This window comes from Vidua macroura, chromosome 11 (genome assembly GCF_024509145.1).
Source record: "Vidua macroura isolate BioBank_ID:100142 chromosome 11, ASM2450914v1, whole genome shotgun sequence".
Classification (NCBI taxonomy): domain Eukaryota; kingdom Metazoa; phylum Chordata; class Aves; order Passeriformes; family Viduidae; genus Vidua; species Vidua macroura.
Window position 1 is genome coordinate 22,181,887 of NC_071581.1, and position 12,141 is coordinate 22,194,027.

The window sequence follows — 12,141 nt, forward strand, 5'->3', positions numbered from 1 at the left end:
TGTGCTCAGGGATACCCCAACATCAGAGTCACCTCCTCCCTCCAGGCAGGGCAGTCCCCATGAGTGCTGCAGCACCATGGGCCCCATTCCTGCACTGGGAGCTGCTGCACACCCACAGTGTGGGGGGAGCAGTGTCCTCAGGGACCCAGCTTGGTGGCCCCCCTCGCTCCCCTGGCTCCGGGCAGCCCAGCCCCACCGTGCACAGCCCCAGGAGCCCATTTCCCAGCTGCCCTGTGTCCTGCCAAATGTGGGGCATCCAGCACCCCACTTCCCTGCAAGGCTGGGAGTCCTGGCCATGTCCCCACCCGGGCTGCTCCTGCTGCAGGGATCCCCTTTCCCAGCTCCGGGTGCTTGGAGTCTCCGAGCCCAATCCCAGCATTACCTCACACCCAGCTCCCAGCACAGCAGGACGTGGCTGGGGTGAGGAACCCAAAAGTGCTGAATTTGAGCCCCGAGTCGGGGCCGTGCCTCCTACAGACTCAGAATGGCCCCTGCAGGAGCTGGTTGTCCCCTGCCATCGGGCCGGCACAGGGGACAAGGTGCTTCTGTCCCCGGGATGACCCTGGTCCTGCCCTGGCACCCACCAGCTGCGGGGACACGGGTGGCTTATGCCACGGGGCGACACGGTGGCACAGGAAGGTGACACGTGGGTGTCATGAGAGGGGTCCCAAGAGCGGGGCGGGGGAAGATGGAGTGGCCGGTCCCTGTCCCTCCCCGATCACTGGTTTGGGGGTGACACCTTCCCGGTGTTCCCGGTGCCTCCCTGCACCCCGAGCGCGTGCCGGGGGTCCCTGGGCTGGCTCCGCGCCCTGCCCGCACCTGATGCCGGTGCCGGGTGATGGTGATGCCGGTTCCGGTGCAGCACCAGAGCCGCTGCCGGTGCTGCCGGTATAGCAGCTGTGCCATGATGTCTGTGATGGTGTCAGTGCCGGCGCAGCACCGGTGCTGCTGATGCCGGTGCCGCCGGTGCCGCCGGTGCCGGTCATCACTCCCGCAGTGCGGGGCTGGGGCCGGTGCCAGGTACTGCCGGTGCGGGGCGGGTTCCCGGGGGTTGCGGGCGGAGCTGGAGCCGGTGCCGGTGCTGGTGCCGGGGGCGGTGCCGGCGGTGCCGGTGCCGGTGCCGGTGCCGGGCGGGGCCCCCGCGGGCTGCGGGCGGTGCCGGCCCCGCCGCGGTATAAAGGGGCCGCACGGGCCGGGCCGGGCGCACAGCGGCGGCGGCGGGTGCGGAGCGGCGGCACCACCACCAGCACCGGCACCTCCACGGTGAGTCCCGGTCCCTCCTTCTCCGTCCCGGCCCGCTGGTGGCGGCTCGGGGTGCCCCCGCGGTGCTGTGGGACCGGCAGCACCGGAGGCTGCGGGGCCGGGGGTAACGGGCAGTCGGGAGCGCCGGGGGCTGCGGGACCGGGAGGAGCCGGGAGCGCCGGGGGCTGCGGGACCGGGGGAAAGCCGGAGGGGGCCGCTCGGGAGGTGCCGCCGGGGGTCCCTGGGGCTGGCTCCGCACCCCGCCCGCACCCCCGCACGTGCTCGTGCACCCCCGACCTGCCCGCACCCCCTGCCCGCGTCCCGGTGCACCTCCGCAGTCCCGTCCTGCCCGCGCTGCTCGTCCCATCCCGCAGCGGGGTGGGGGTGTGGCTGCTGCCATCCCCGCGGCCGGGGGTCCCACCGCACGCGCTCTGCTGGAGGAGGACTCCGCGCGGCCGAGATTTCCCCGGGGACACCCCGGTCCCTGCCATCCCCGTGCCCTTCCCTGTCCTCCAGCCCAGCCGTCGCCTGCGAGCAGCCGTGCTCCTGCTTGGGAGGATGGGGGGGGTGCTGGCACGGTCCTCAGTGGGGTACTTGGGACCCCTGCACCTCACCTGGCACCACACACAGTGGGGTGTGTGGGACCCCCGCGCCTCCTCTGGCCCCGTGGAGGCACTGGGAAGGTGTCACTCCCAAACCAGTGACCGGTGAGGGACAGGGTGGCCGTGGGGCAGCAGAGGAGCAGGGCCAGCCCGCTTTTGCGTTCTGGGTGACATGATGGGGAGGATGTCCCCCTGCCCTGATGGTGCCCCATGTCCCCCCAGATGCCAGGGAGCCTCTCCACGGCCCTGCGTGTCGTGGGGACCAGCCTCTTCGCCGTGGCGGTGCTGGGGGGAATCCTGGCCGCCTACGTCACAGGGTACCAGTTCATCCACACGGAGAAGCACTACCTCTCCTTCGGGCTCTACGGGGCCATCCTGGGGCTGCACCTCTTCATCCAGAGCCTCTTCGCCTTCCTGGAGCACCGGCGCATGCGGGGCGAGGGGCAGCCGGTGCGGCCGGGGCGCTCGGTGGCCCTCTGCATCGCCGCCTTCCAGGAGGATCCCGACTACCTGACCAAGTGCCTACGCTCCGTCAAGCGCATCTCCTTCCCTGACCTCAAAGTGGTGATGGTGGTGGACGGGAATGGCCCCGATGACACCTACATGCTGGACATCTTCCACGACGTGATGGGCTCCGAGCACTCCGGCAGCTACATCTGGAGGAGCAACTTCCACGCGTGGGGCGAGGGGGAGACGGAGGCCGGGCTGCGGGAAGGGCTGGCCCGCGTTCAGGCACTGGTCCGCAGCAACACCTACTCCTGCATCCTCCAGAAGTGGGGCGGGAAGCGGGAGGTGATGTACACGGCCTTCCGGGCGCTCGGAGACTCCGTGGACTATATCCAGGTGCATGCATGGGCTGGGGGACGTGGGCAGTGAGCGTCCTGGGCAGAGGGGCTGTGGGTGGAACGGGAGCAGCCCCGGGAATCCCCAGTAGCCTCTGGGTGCCTGGCACCGGATCTGGCCCCATGCACTGGCCAAGAGCCACCGGGGCTGGGGGCCACTGGCACTGGGGCGGCTGAGGTGTTGACTGCTGCCCACACCGCTGCCCATGGGCGTCCCATCACCTCCTCAGCACATGGCCTGCTGTGGTGTCATCCCGTGGGGCAGTGTGGCAAGGGGTGCAAGGTGGTGGCTGGGACACATCCTCCCTCAGTGCCAGCAGCCAGAGATGGGTGTCCTGGGCGGCGGTGCCCCAGTACCACCGGGTGCTCTGCTCCCCTCCGTTGCCTGCCGGTCTCCGGGGCTCTGCCTGGTCTCGCCGTCCGTGGCTCAGGCTTGCCTGGCTGTGGGCTGGGCTGTCTGCCGGGCGCGCGTGGGCGGCGGGAGCGGGGCTCGACATTCCCTCTGCCCCCAGGTGTGTGACTCAGACACGGTGCTGGACCCCGCCTGCACTGCCGAGATGCTCCGCATCCTGGAGGCCGACCCCCATGTCGGCGGCGTCGGCGGCGACGTCCAGGTACCCTGGCACGAGGGAGGGCACCCCGGGGTGGCGAGGGCAGGGCTGGGGGCCCCAGGGGGCTGCAGCACTGCCAGGGCTCACGTCCATCCCCTCCCCAGATCCTGAACAAGTACGACTCGTGGCTCTCCTTCCTGAGCAGCGTGCGGTACTGGATGGCCTTCAACGTGGAGCGCGCGTGCCAGTCGTACTTCGGCTGCGTGCAGTGCATCAGCGGCCCCCTGGGCATGTACCGCAACGCGCTGCTGCAGCAGTTCCTCGAGGACTGGTACCACCAGACCTTCCTGGGCAGCAAGTGCAGCTTCGGGGACGACCGGCACCTCACCAACCGCGTGCTCAGCCTGGGCTACCGGACCAAGTACACGGCTCGCTCCAAGTGCCTGACGGAGACGCCCACGCGGTACCTGCGCTGGCTCAACCAGCAGACCCGCTGGAGCAAGTCCTACTTCCGCGAGTGGCTCTACAACGCGCTCTGGTTCCACAAGCATCACCTCTGGATGACCTACGAGTCGGTGGTCACCGGCTTCTTCCCCTTCTTCCTCATCGCCACCGTCATCCAGCTCTTCTACCGCGGCCGTGTCTGGAACATCCTCCTGTTCCTGCTGACGGTGCAGCTGGTGGGTGTCATCAAGGCCACCTACGCCTGCTTCCTGCGTGGCAACGCCGAGATGATCTTCATGTCCCTCTATGCCCTCCTCTACATGTCCAGCCTGCTGCCCGCCAAAATCTTCGCCATTGCCACCATCAACAAGTCGGGCTGGGGCACCTCAGGGCGCCGCACCATTGTGGTGAACTTCGTGGGGCTGCTGCCAGTGTCAGTGTGGGTGGCGGTGCTGCTGGGCGGGCTGGCCTACACCGCCTACAGCCAGGACCTCTTCAGCGAGACCGAGGTGGCCTTCCTCGTCTCAGGTGCCATCCTCTATGCCTGCTACTGGGTGGCCCTGATCACCCTCTACCTGGCCATCGTTGCCCGCCGCTGTGGCAAGAGGCAGGAGCAGTGCGGGCTGGTTTTCACTGAGGTCTGACCATGGGGTGGTCCCTGTGCCAGGGTCATCCCACGTGCCATGGCGATCCGATGTGTCAGGGTAATCACCTCCGTCCCCTCTTCCCCATCCTGGAACCACCAGGTGCTGGGGTGATCCCACATGCTGGAGTGAACACCCCCAGTCCCCTTTTCCCCAGTCCTGGAGCTGCTGGGCAGCGCTGAGCGCTCCCAACCCTTGGCATTTCTCATCAGATCTTGAAATCTTGCTTTTTTTTTTTTTTTTTTCTTTATTAAGATGCAAACTTTTCCTGTATTTTCATTTTTCCATCCCAAGCTGGCCACAGCGAAGCTGAGCCAGGGCTGCCCATCACCCAGCCAGGTGCTGCCAGCTACATCCCAGCTGTGCCCTATGGAGCATCCAGGTGTGGAGCGCTGCTGGCCGCGCTCCCCGCACCCCACTCCAGAATTTCCCACCCTCTGGTGCTTTTTACAGGGATTTCAGTCCCACCTCCGTGGTGCTACAGCACTTCCCACCCCCAGGACACACAGACTCTGTCAGCACGGTGCTGGCACTGCTGGCTGGTGCTGCCTCTGCCCCACGGCTGCGTGCGGGCACGTACCCACGGGCAGCCCCCCCAGGCCTTTCGGGGGGTCTGGCTGCTCCAGGAGGGCAGCGGGGTCCTTCAGCTTTGCCAAAGAGCCAAGGGGGGGATCCTGGCATGGAGAGACTGGGAAAACTGGGGGGGGCTGTGTGCTGGCCGGAGCGTTGCTGGAGACCCTTTGGGGCCACGTCATGCTCTGGCCGACCCACGGCCCCATCACTCCCACCCCGCTGCCTTCCCAGCAGTGGGAAGATTTAGGCAAGGTGCTTCCCAACTTCCCCCTCCCCAGGGAATTCACCTGTGGGTCCTTTTTTCAGGACTTGGATAAAAATCCCTTTCTATGACGGAGCTTTTAGCTGGTTTTTGTTTAATTTAATACAAGGTTTTTTAGAAGACTTTTGTAGCTCTTTGGTATTATCGCAGATGGTTTGTAAATCTATTTATTTTTGAACCTGCCAGGGGAATTTTTTTCCATATTTCGGGTGGAAAAGGCTGGTTTTTATATCCTGACGGAGTTGTGGAAATAAAGACTTGAAGTGAGGACACACGGTGTGTTTTGGGGAGGGTCCCTGAACCCCCTGCCCGACTTGAGGGAGGTTGGGGCCGAGTCCCTGCGGGGCACTGGTGTCCCTGCAGCTGGAGGGATGGGGTAGAAGGAGACATCTCCACACTGGCACCTCCATGGATCCCTGGGACCTGCTGGACACGGTGGGCAGCCCCTGGGTGGGACACCCCTGCCCAGGCTCACAGGAAGTCCCTACCTGCCAGGAGCCACGGCTCCTGGAGTGATCCACAGGGTCTGTGGCCAAGAGCTTGGTTGCTCTCTGAAAAGAGTCATTTTGGGGGGGACAAGTGACCCAGGAAGGGCTCTGGGTGCCCAGACAGCACCCAGCAGTGCCAGAGTCCCCTGTGCAGGACAGGGACGAGGTCCTGGATCTCCCCAAGTCCCTGCTGCTTTTTCCAGCAGCAGATCACAGTTCATAGCCCACATCCCTGCCCTCAGACCTTCTTGGGCACGTGGGTGATGATGGGCTTGGGGCGGGTTTTGAAGAGCAGCTTGGTTTTGATGAGGGCAGTAACGGTGTAGTGGCCGTGGGGCCCCGCGGGGCTGGGCTGGGAGGCTCCTGCCTGCTTCACCAGCACAGCAAACGGCTTCTCCAGCTGCACCACCTTCCCGTAGAGGATGTGGTGACCCACGATGAGCACGGGCACGCCCTGGGGAGAGCGGAGGGTGAGGCTGGGCTGGGCTGTCCCCGGCAGCTCCCGGCGGGGTCCGGCCTCACCTCGCAGGTGTAGTGCAGGTCTCCCAGCAGGCTCCCAGCCAGGTCCCCGCTCTGCCGGGGCTCCACCTGGCCCTGCAGCTCCAGCAGCACCCACTGTGCCAGGGCCCCCGCGCCACCGCTGGGGAGAGATGGGGAGGGTCACCCGGGCCCCAGCCGGCACAGGGGCCGCGGGGACCGGACCACGGGGCTCACCTGGAGATGACGATCTGCACCATGCCAGGGACTGCAGAGACACGGTCAGGGCAGGGGGAGCAGGTAGGGGAGCGGGACCCCCTGTCCCTTCCCCTCTGGGGACGCCAGGATGAACTTCTGCCTGTGCCCCACACACCCCCCATGCACAGACCCTGTTCTGGGCCCACACATCCTGAGATCCATCCCCCCAGGCCCTATAGAATGTCCCCAGGCCCTGCAGCCCCCCCTCCCTCCCCGGTCTCCAAGGATCCCCAAGCCCAGGTCCTTGCCCCCCCAGATCCAGCCCCAGCCCCCCCGCCCAGAGCCCAGACCCGCCCCGGGCCCCAGAGCCCCCCGTGCCCAGAAACCGCCCCCCAGGCCCGCACCCCACTACGGGCCCTGCAGCCTCCCCCGGGCACCCCAGACCCGCCCCGGGCCCTGCGCCCCCCGTGCCGCCGCCCGGTGCCGCGGGGCGCTGGTGCCCTCCAGCGGCGCCGGTGCCGCGGGGACGGCTCAGGGCAGCCCGGCCGGGTCTCTCGGGGCCGGATCCCTCCCGCCTGCACCGTGCGCCCGGCCCCGCTCCGCGCCCCGGCCCCGCCGGCCCGGCCCCGCTCCCGCACCCGCCGCCGGCACCGCACGAATCTCCCGCCGCGCCGCCGCTTCCGCTTCCGGTTCCGCGCGGCCCCCGGGGCGGCTCCGGTTCCGGCGCGCCGCGCGCACGTGGGGCGGAGCGGGAGCGGCAGCGGCAGCGGCAGCGGAGCGGCGCCGGGGCCGGCGGAGCGCGATGGGCGAGTTCGAGGTGCACCGGGTGCGGTTCTTCGGGCTGGTGCCGGCGGGCGTGCGCTGCCTCGCCTGCCACCCCCGCGGCAGCCGCCTGGCCCTGGCCCGCACCGACGGCACCGTCGAGGTGTACAACTTCGCCGCCAACTACTTCCAGGAGAAGGTGAGGCCGCCGGCACGGGCCGTACCGGGATGTAGCGGGCCTGTACTGAGCCGTACCGCGCTTTATCGAGCTTGTACCGGGCACGTACCGAGCCCGTACCGTGCTTGCTTGGTCCTTCCGATCGGCACCGAGCCTGTACTGGGCCTGTACCGAGCGTGGCCGGGCCGTATCGAGCCGGGACCAGGCTTTACTTGGCCCTACGGATCCGTACCGAGCCTCACCGAGGCTGTGCCGGGCGTTGTCTGGCCCTGCCGATCCGTACCGGGCCGTACCGGTCCGTGCCGCGGTGTGACCCCGGCCCTGCGCAGGTGATCCCCGGGCACGAGGCGCGGTCGGTGGAGTCGCTGTGCTGGGCGGCCGGGGACCGGCTGTTCGGGGCCGGGCTCGGCGGGGACATCACCGAGTACGACCTGTCCGCGCTGAGCGCGGCCCGCGGCGTCGATGGCGGCGGGGGACCCATCTGGAGCATGGTGGCCAACGGCACCGGCACGCAGCTGGCGGTGAGTCCCGCCGGGAGCGGCCCCGGGGCCGGCGGCGGGGGGAGAGGGTCCCGCCGTGCCCCCCCCCCGCTGATCCCGGCCCCCGCAGATCGGCTGCGAGGACGGCTCTGTTAAGATCTTCCAAGTCGTTCCTGAGGGCATCCAGTTTGAGCGGAACCTGGACAGGCGGAAAGGTGAGTCCTGGCTGCAGCACCGTCCCTTCCGGGCATCCCGGTGACCGTGGGGCTGCGAGCCCACGGGCTCTCACACGGAGCTCCTCTCCCTCCCCAGGCCGCGTCCTGTGCCTGTCCTGGCACCCCTCGGACACTCACATCGTGGCTGGCTCCATCGACTTCTTCCGTGTGATCGACCTCACTTCAGGTACCTCCTGTCCCGCGAGCAGCCCCATCCCATCCCCCGGGACCACCGGCACCCACCGGGGGATCTCCAACCTTGTCCCACTCCAGGCCAGACGGTGCAGAGGATCATGGTGAACCACCACGTGGAGAAGGCCAAGCGCGAGTGCGTGGTGTGGGCCATCGCCCTCCTCTCCAGCGGCACCGTGGTCAGCGCCGACTCCTTTGGGAGGGTGCAGTTCTGGGACTGGCAGCAGGGCACGCTGGCAGAGTCCTACGCCGTCAGCACCTCGGCCGTGCTCTCGCTGGCCGTGTCAGAGGTGGGTGACACCCCCCAGGTGCCCCCCTGGCTGGCGGGGAGCGGGAGGTGCTGCACTCGATGCCTCCTGGCAGCGCCCTCCTGGTGCTCCCAGCCTGCTCCCACAGCCCCGTTTCCCTCCGCAGAAGGAGGACAGCATCATCGTGGGCACCTCCACCGGGGCCACCTACCAGCTGCAGCTGCTGCCAGTGAGGCTGGGCGGGCTGGAGAAACAGTGGGTGCGGACAAAGGTCTTCCAGTTCCACAGCCACGACGTGCGGGCCGTGGCGCACAGCCCCACCGCCCTCATCTCCGGGGGTAGGACTGCCGGTGGCGCCGGGGCTGGGCAGGATCTCCCCTCCCAGTACCGGCCTGGCTGATCTGTGCTTGGCTTCCAGGCCTGGATGCCCAGCTGGTGATCCGCCCGCTGATGGAGAAGATGCAGAAGAAGAGCTATGACGCAGCGCTCCGAAAATTCACCTTCCCCCACGTGAGTGATGCATGGGCTGGGGTCGTGGGGCTGGAAGGGCTGGATCTCCCTGCCCCTCCAGGTGCCTTCATTGCCCTGCCAGGGTTCCTTCCCTGTCCCTGGCTCCCTCCTCTGCCCTGTTGTGTCTTCTTTCCTGGTGCATCTGGAGGCTCTGCCAAGGAGCAGTGGAAGTTGTCGAGCTGGTCCTGCTGGTCCTTCTGGGTCTCCATCTCCAGGCTCCCATCCCATGGGACCTGATTTCCCTGCTCTCCCCCACTGCGGAGTCGCCAGCACTCCGGGGCATTCCGGCTGTGCCCCAGCCCGTTGTGCCAGGCTGTGGGTCCATGACATCCTGCCCATTTTTCCACGCAGCGACGCCTCGTCTCCTGCGCCAGGAAAGCCCGGCTGCTCCTCTTCCAGTTCTCCCAGTACCTGGAGCTCTGGAGACTTGGCTCCACCGAGGAGACTGGTGAGTCATGGGTGCAGCTCTCCGGTGTCGGCTCCCTGGCACAGCCCAGGCTGCCAGCGAGATTTTGGGATTGAGCTGTCCTGGGCCTCAGGGAAGGGTCTGGGCACTCCCCCAGGATCCCCAGCTGCTCAAAGAGCCCCGTGTGGTTTTCCCACTCTCACTGGTGTTCCGTGTGGCTGCTTTCCCAGGAAAGGACGGCGAGGTCCTTCCCTTGTGCCGGATGCCCGAGCACCTCGTGCAGCTCAAGAGCAAGGTAGGGCTGAGGGGGGGGCTGGGGTGCCCCTGGGGCAGCCGAGGGGTGTGTGCTGGGCTCTGGGGGTTCCTCGGGCCCCGCTCAGTCCCGTGGCGTTCCCAGGGCCCGGAGCACATCTACTGCAGCTGCGTCTCACCCTGCGGCACCTGGCTCGGCTACTCCACGGCCTCCCGCTTCCAGCTGTACCGCGTGCACTGCGACGGCGACGGCGTCAGCCTCAGGAAGGTCAGAGGGGCGGGGGGCTGCGGGGTCCTGGGGGCTGGCGTGGCCAGCGTCACTCGTGGGGACTGTGGGTGACGGTGGGGTGGCTGCCAGGGCTGCGTTCTCCCCGCTCCCAGGTCCCCAAAGCGCCCAAGCTGCTGCCTCCAGCCTACCAGCTCCAGTTCTCCGCCGACTCCGACAGCCTCTTTGTGGCCTCCGCTCGAGGATCTGTCCACGTCTTCCAGCTGCTGGAGCCGGGGGGCTGCAAACACCTGCACACACTGCGGCCGCCCTCAGGTGCGGGCTGGGGGGAGCTGGGGTGGGGCTGGGGGTTCCTGGGCTCCGCATCCCCCCGCCCTGCAGGTGCAGAGCGGGGGTGTCCCCCTTCCTTTCCTGCCCTCAGGGGCGTGTGGGTCTCTCCTGGGGGTGTCTGTGCCCTCGTGGCCTGGCACTGGACAATCAGGGGGGGATGTGGGGCTGGGTGTCTCTGGGTTTGGGGCTCCCAGCGCCCCTCTGAGCCCGAGGCTGTCTGCAGGCTGCTCCGAGGCCGTTTACCTGCTGGCGCCGAGCGCGGACGGGCACTGGCTGGCAGCCGTCAGTGGCGACTGGGCCATCCACATCTACAACCTGAAATGCTTCAAGGTGGGCCCGGGAGTGACCCCCCAGCCTCAGGGGACACGGCACGGGGGACTGAGCAGGCAGGGCCCCCCTGGGAGGCGTCACTGCATCCCTGGAGCAGGGCTGGGGTGGGTGTGTGGGAAAGGGGGGGTCAGAGGCAGTCCTGGAGGTTCTGGTCAGGGGTGGGTGTGTGGCAGAGCTGTCAGCAGTGGCCGTGGTGGGTCCCATCAGCGCCCTGTCCCCTCCTGCAGCATCACTGCGTGGTGCCCACCTACGACTGCGCCGTATCGGCCCTCGCCATCCACCCCAGCACCAACAACCTCGTCATCGCCTACTCGGACCAGCAGGTAGGAGCTCTCCTAGTCGAGCTCTCGTGGCCCTGCTCCCTTCCCTGCGCCTGTCTCCCTGCCCCTTTCCAGCTCGGCTCGGGGAGCTGCTGGCAGGAGCAGACGCCCCTGACGGCGTCCCCGCTGTCCCGTCCCGCAGCTGTTTGAGTTCAGCATCCCCGAGAAGCAGTACACGAGCTGGAGCCGCGCCGTGCAGAGCCGGGGGCTGCACCGCGCCTGGCTGGAGCGCGACTCGCCCATCACTCACATCGCCTTCAACCCCACCAACGCCGCGCACATCCTGCTCCACGACACCTTCCTGCTCTGCGTGCTCGACAAGTCCCTGGTGAGCCGGCGGGAGGGCTGGGGGAGCGCGGCGTGCTCCTGTGCGAGTCTGACCCGCGCTGTGCCCGCTCCCGCAGCCCCTGCCCGACGACAGCGCCCTCCTGATGAACCAGAGCACCCTCAAACAGCTCCCCGAGACGGCCAGGAAGCGGCAGCTCCACGCCTTCAAGATCTGCAAGAAGTTCCAGGTGGGTGATGGTGGTCGGGGAGGTGCTCGGGCTCCGGAGAGGGGCTTTGAACAGGGGTATGGACAGGACAAGGAATGGTTTCCCGCTGCCAGAGGGCAGGGTTAGATGGGATAGTGGGATGGAATTGTTCCCTGAGAGGGTGGGGAGGCACTGGCACAGGTGCCCAGAGCAGCTGTGGCTGTGCCTGGATCCCTGGAAGTGTCCAAGGCGAGGTTGGACAGGGCTTGGAGCACCCTGGGATAGTGGAAGGTGTCCCTGCCCATGGCAGAGGGTGGAACAAGATCCTTTAAGGCCCTTCCACGCCAAACCATTCCCTGTTTCCATGATTCCCATCTCTGGCCTTGCAGCCACTGCTCTTCATGGATCTGCTGGACAAGAACTGCCTGGTTGTGGTGGAACGACCCATCATGGACTTCAAAACCCAGCTGCCTCAGCCTGTCCAACAGAAGAAATTTGGCACCTGAGAGCAGAAGAAGCCACTCCAACCTTGGGAACTGTCTCTGTGCTGCCTTCCTGGGGCACTGTAAGAATTTTCTTAAGGTGCTGTAGGAATAAAACCTCCCTGTTCTGTACATGCCCAGGCTCAGGGCTCATCCTTGTGTGTGACTCCCCATTGTCACACCACCATCATGTCATCGTGATCTTCATATCCTTCCAGTTCTCCTCCCCGGGGCGCAGGGACAAGGTGACACCCCAAATTCCATCCCAAATTCCATCACAGTGTCTAATCCCAGCGTTGGCTTCTCTCTCCCCAGCAGTCCTGTGGGTCCCTGGGTGCTGCCTGGGGCCAGGCAGCCTCGATCACTAAGGACGGGGGTCTGGGCTGTTACGTGGGGCAGGGAAGCGTCATTCCCC

The 12,141-nt window shown here is 67.1% G+C and overlaps 3 protein-coding genes across 5 annotated transcripts; 2 read left to right on the plus strand and 1 right to left on the minus strand.

Moving 5' to 3' along the window:
• Nucleotides 1–2,066: 2,066 nt before the first annotated feature.
• HAS3 (hyaluronan synthase 3) lies at nt 2,067–4,877 on the plus strand. Its single transcript, XM_053987516.1, has 3 exons — nt 2,067–2,687; nt 3,199–3,300; nt 3,402–4,877. Exons 1-3 carry the CDS (start codon nt 2,067–2,069, stop codon nt 4,323–4,325), a joined length of 1,647 nt encoding a protein of 548 aa, XP_053843491.1. The 3' UTR covers nt 4,326–4,877.
• Nucleotides 4,878–5,311: 434 nt separating this feature from the next.
• Nucleotides 5,312–7,017, minus strand: CHTF8 (chromosome transmission fidelity factor 8). 3 transcript variants are annotated; one of them, XM_053987515.1, is made up of 4 exons: nt 6,962–7,017; nt 6,363–6,483; nt 6,171–6,288; nt 5,312–6,102 (listed from the first exon to the last, which is right to left on the minus strand). In XM_053987515.1, the coding sequence occupies exons 2-4, from the start codon at nt 6,383–6,385 to the stop codon at nt 5,887–5,889; spliced, it is 357 nt and encodes a 118-aa protein (XP_053843490.1). In that variant the 5' UTR covers nt 6,386–6,483; nt 6,962–7,017; the 3' UTR covers nt 5,312–5,886. The 3 variants fall into 3 exon arrangements, with proteins under 3 accessions (XP_053843490.1, XP_053843489.1, XP_053843488.1); XM_053987514.1 differs by having other exon boundaries at nt 6,363–6,393; nt 6,962–6,994; XM_053987513.1 differs by lacking the exon at nt 6,962–7,017 and having other exon boundaries at nt 6,363–6,517.
• Nucleotides 7,018–7,053: 36 nt separating this feature from the next.
• UTP4 (UTP4 small subunit processome component) lies at nt 7,054–11,858 on the plus strand. Its single transcript, XM_053987512.1, has 16 exons — nt 7,054–7,284; nt 7,593–7,784; nt 7,873–7,957; nt 8,055–8,144; nt 8,231–8,439; nt 8,564–8,735; nt 8,816–8,907; nt 9,259–9,355; nt 9,544–9,608; nt 9,711–9,833; nt 9,947–10,106; nt 10,345–10,451; nt 10,679–10,774; nt 10,914–11,099; nt 11,176–11,286; nt 11,634–11,858. Exons 1-16 carry the CDS (start codon nt 7,126–7,128, stop codon nt 11,748–11,750), a joined length of 2,061 nt encoding a protein of 686 aa, XP_053843487.1. The 5' UTR covers nt 7,054–7,125; the 3' UTR covers nt 11,751–11,858.
• The last annotated feature ends 283 nt before the right edge of the window (nt 11,859–12,141 follow it).

Bases quoted from the DNA above. Each gene is read 5' to 3' on its own strand.
- HAS3 (XM_053987516.1), top strand. From the start codon at position 2,067: ATGCCAGGGAGCCTCTCCACGGCCCTGCGTGTCGTGGGGACCAGCCTC. The intron at 2,688-3,198 runs GTGCATGCATGG...CTCTGCCCCCAG, and splicing joins ACTCCGTGGACTATATCCAG to GTGTGTGACTCAGACACGGT. The intron at 3,301-3,401 runs GTACCCTGGCAC...TCCCCTCCCCAG, and splicing joins GCGTCGGCGGCGACGTCCAG to ATCCTGAACAAGTACGACTC.
- CHTF8 (XM_053987513.1), bottom strand. From the start codon at position 6,505: ATGGGGGGTGTGTGGGGCACAGGCAGAAGTTCATCCTGGCGTCCCCAG. The intron at 6,289-6,362 runs GTGAGCCCCGTG...ATCTCTCCCCAG, and splicing joins GTGCAGATCGTCATCTCCAG to CGGTGGCGCGGGGGCCCTGG. The intron at 6,103-6,170 runs GTGAGGCCGGAC...CGCTCTCCCCAG, and splicing joins ACCTGCACTACACCTGCGAG to GGCGTGCCCGTGCTCATCGT.
- UTP4 (XM_053987512.1), top strand. From the start codon at position 7,126: ATGGGCGAGTTCGAGGTGCACCGGGTGCGGTTCTTCGGGCTGGTGCCG. The intron at 9,356-9,543 runs GTGAGTCATGGG...CTGCTTTCCCAG, and splicing joins TGGCTCCACCGAGGAGACTG to GAAAGGACGGCGAGGTCCTT. The intron at 10,775-10,913 runs GTAGGAGCTCTC...CCCGTCCCGCAG, and splicing joins TCGCCTACTCGGACCAGCAG to CTGTTTGAGTTCAGCATCCC.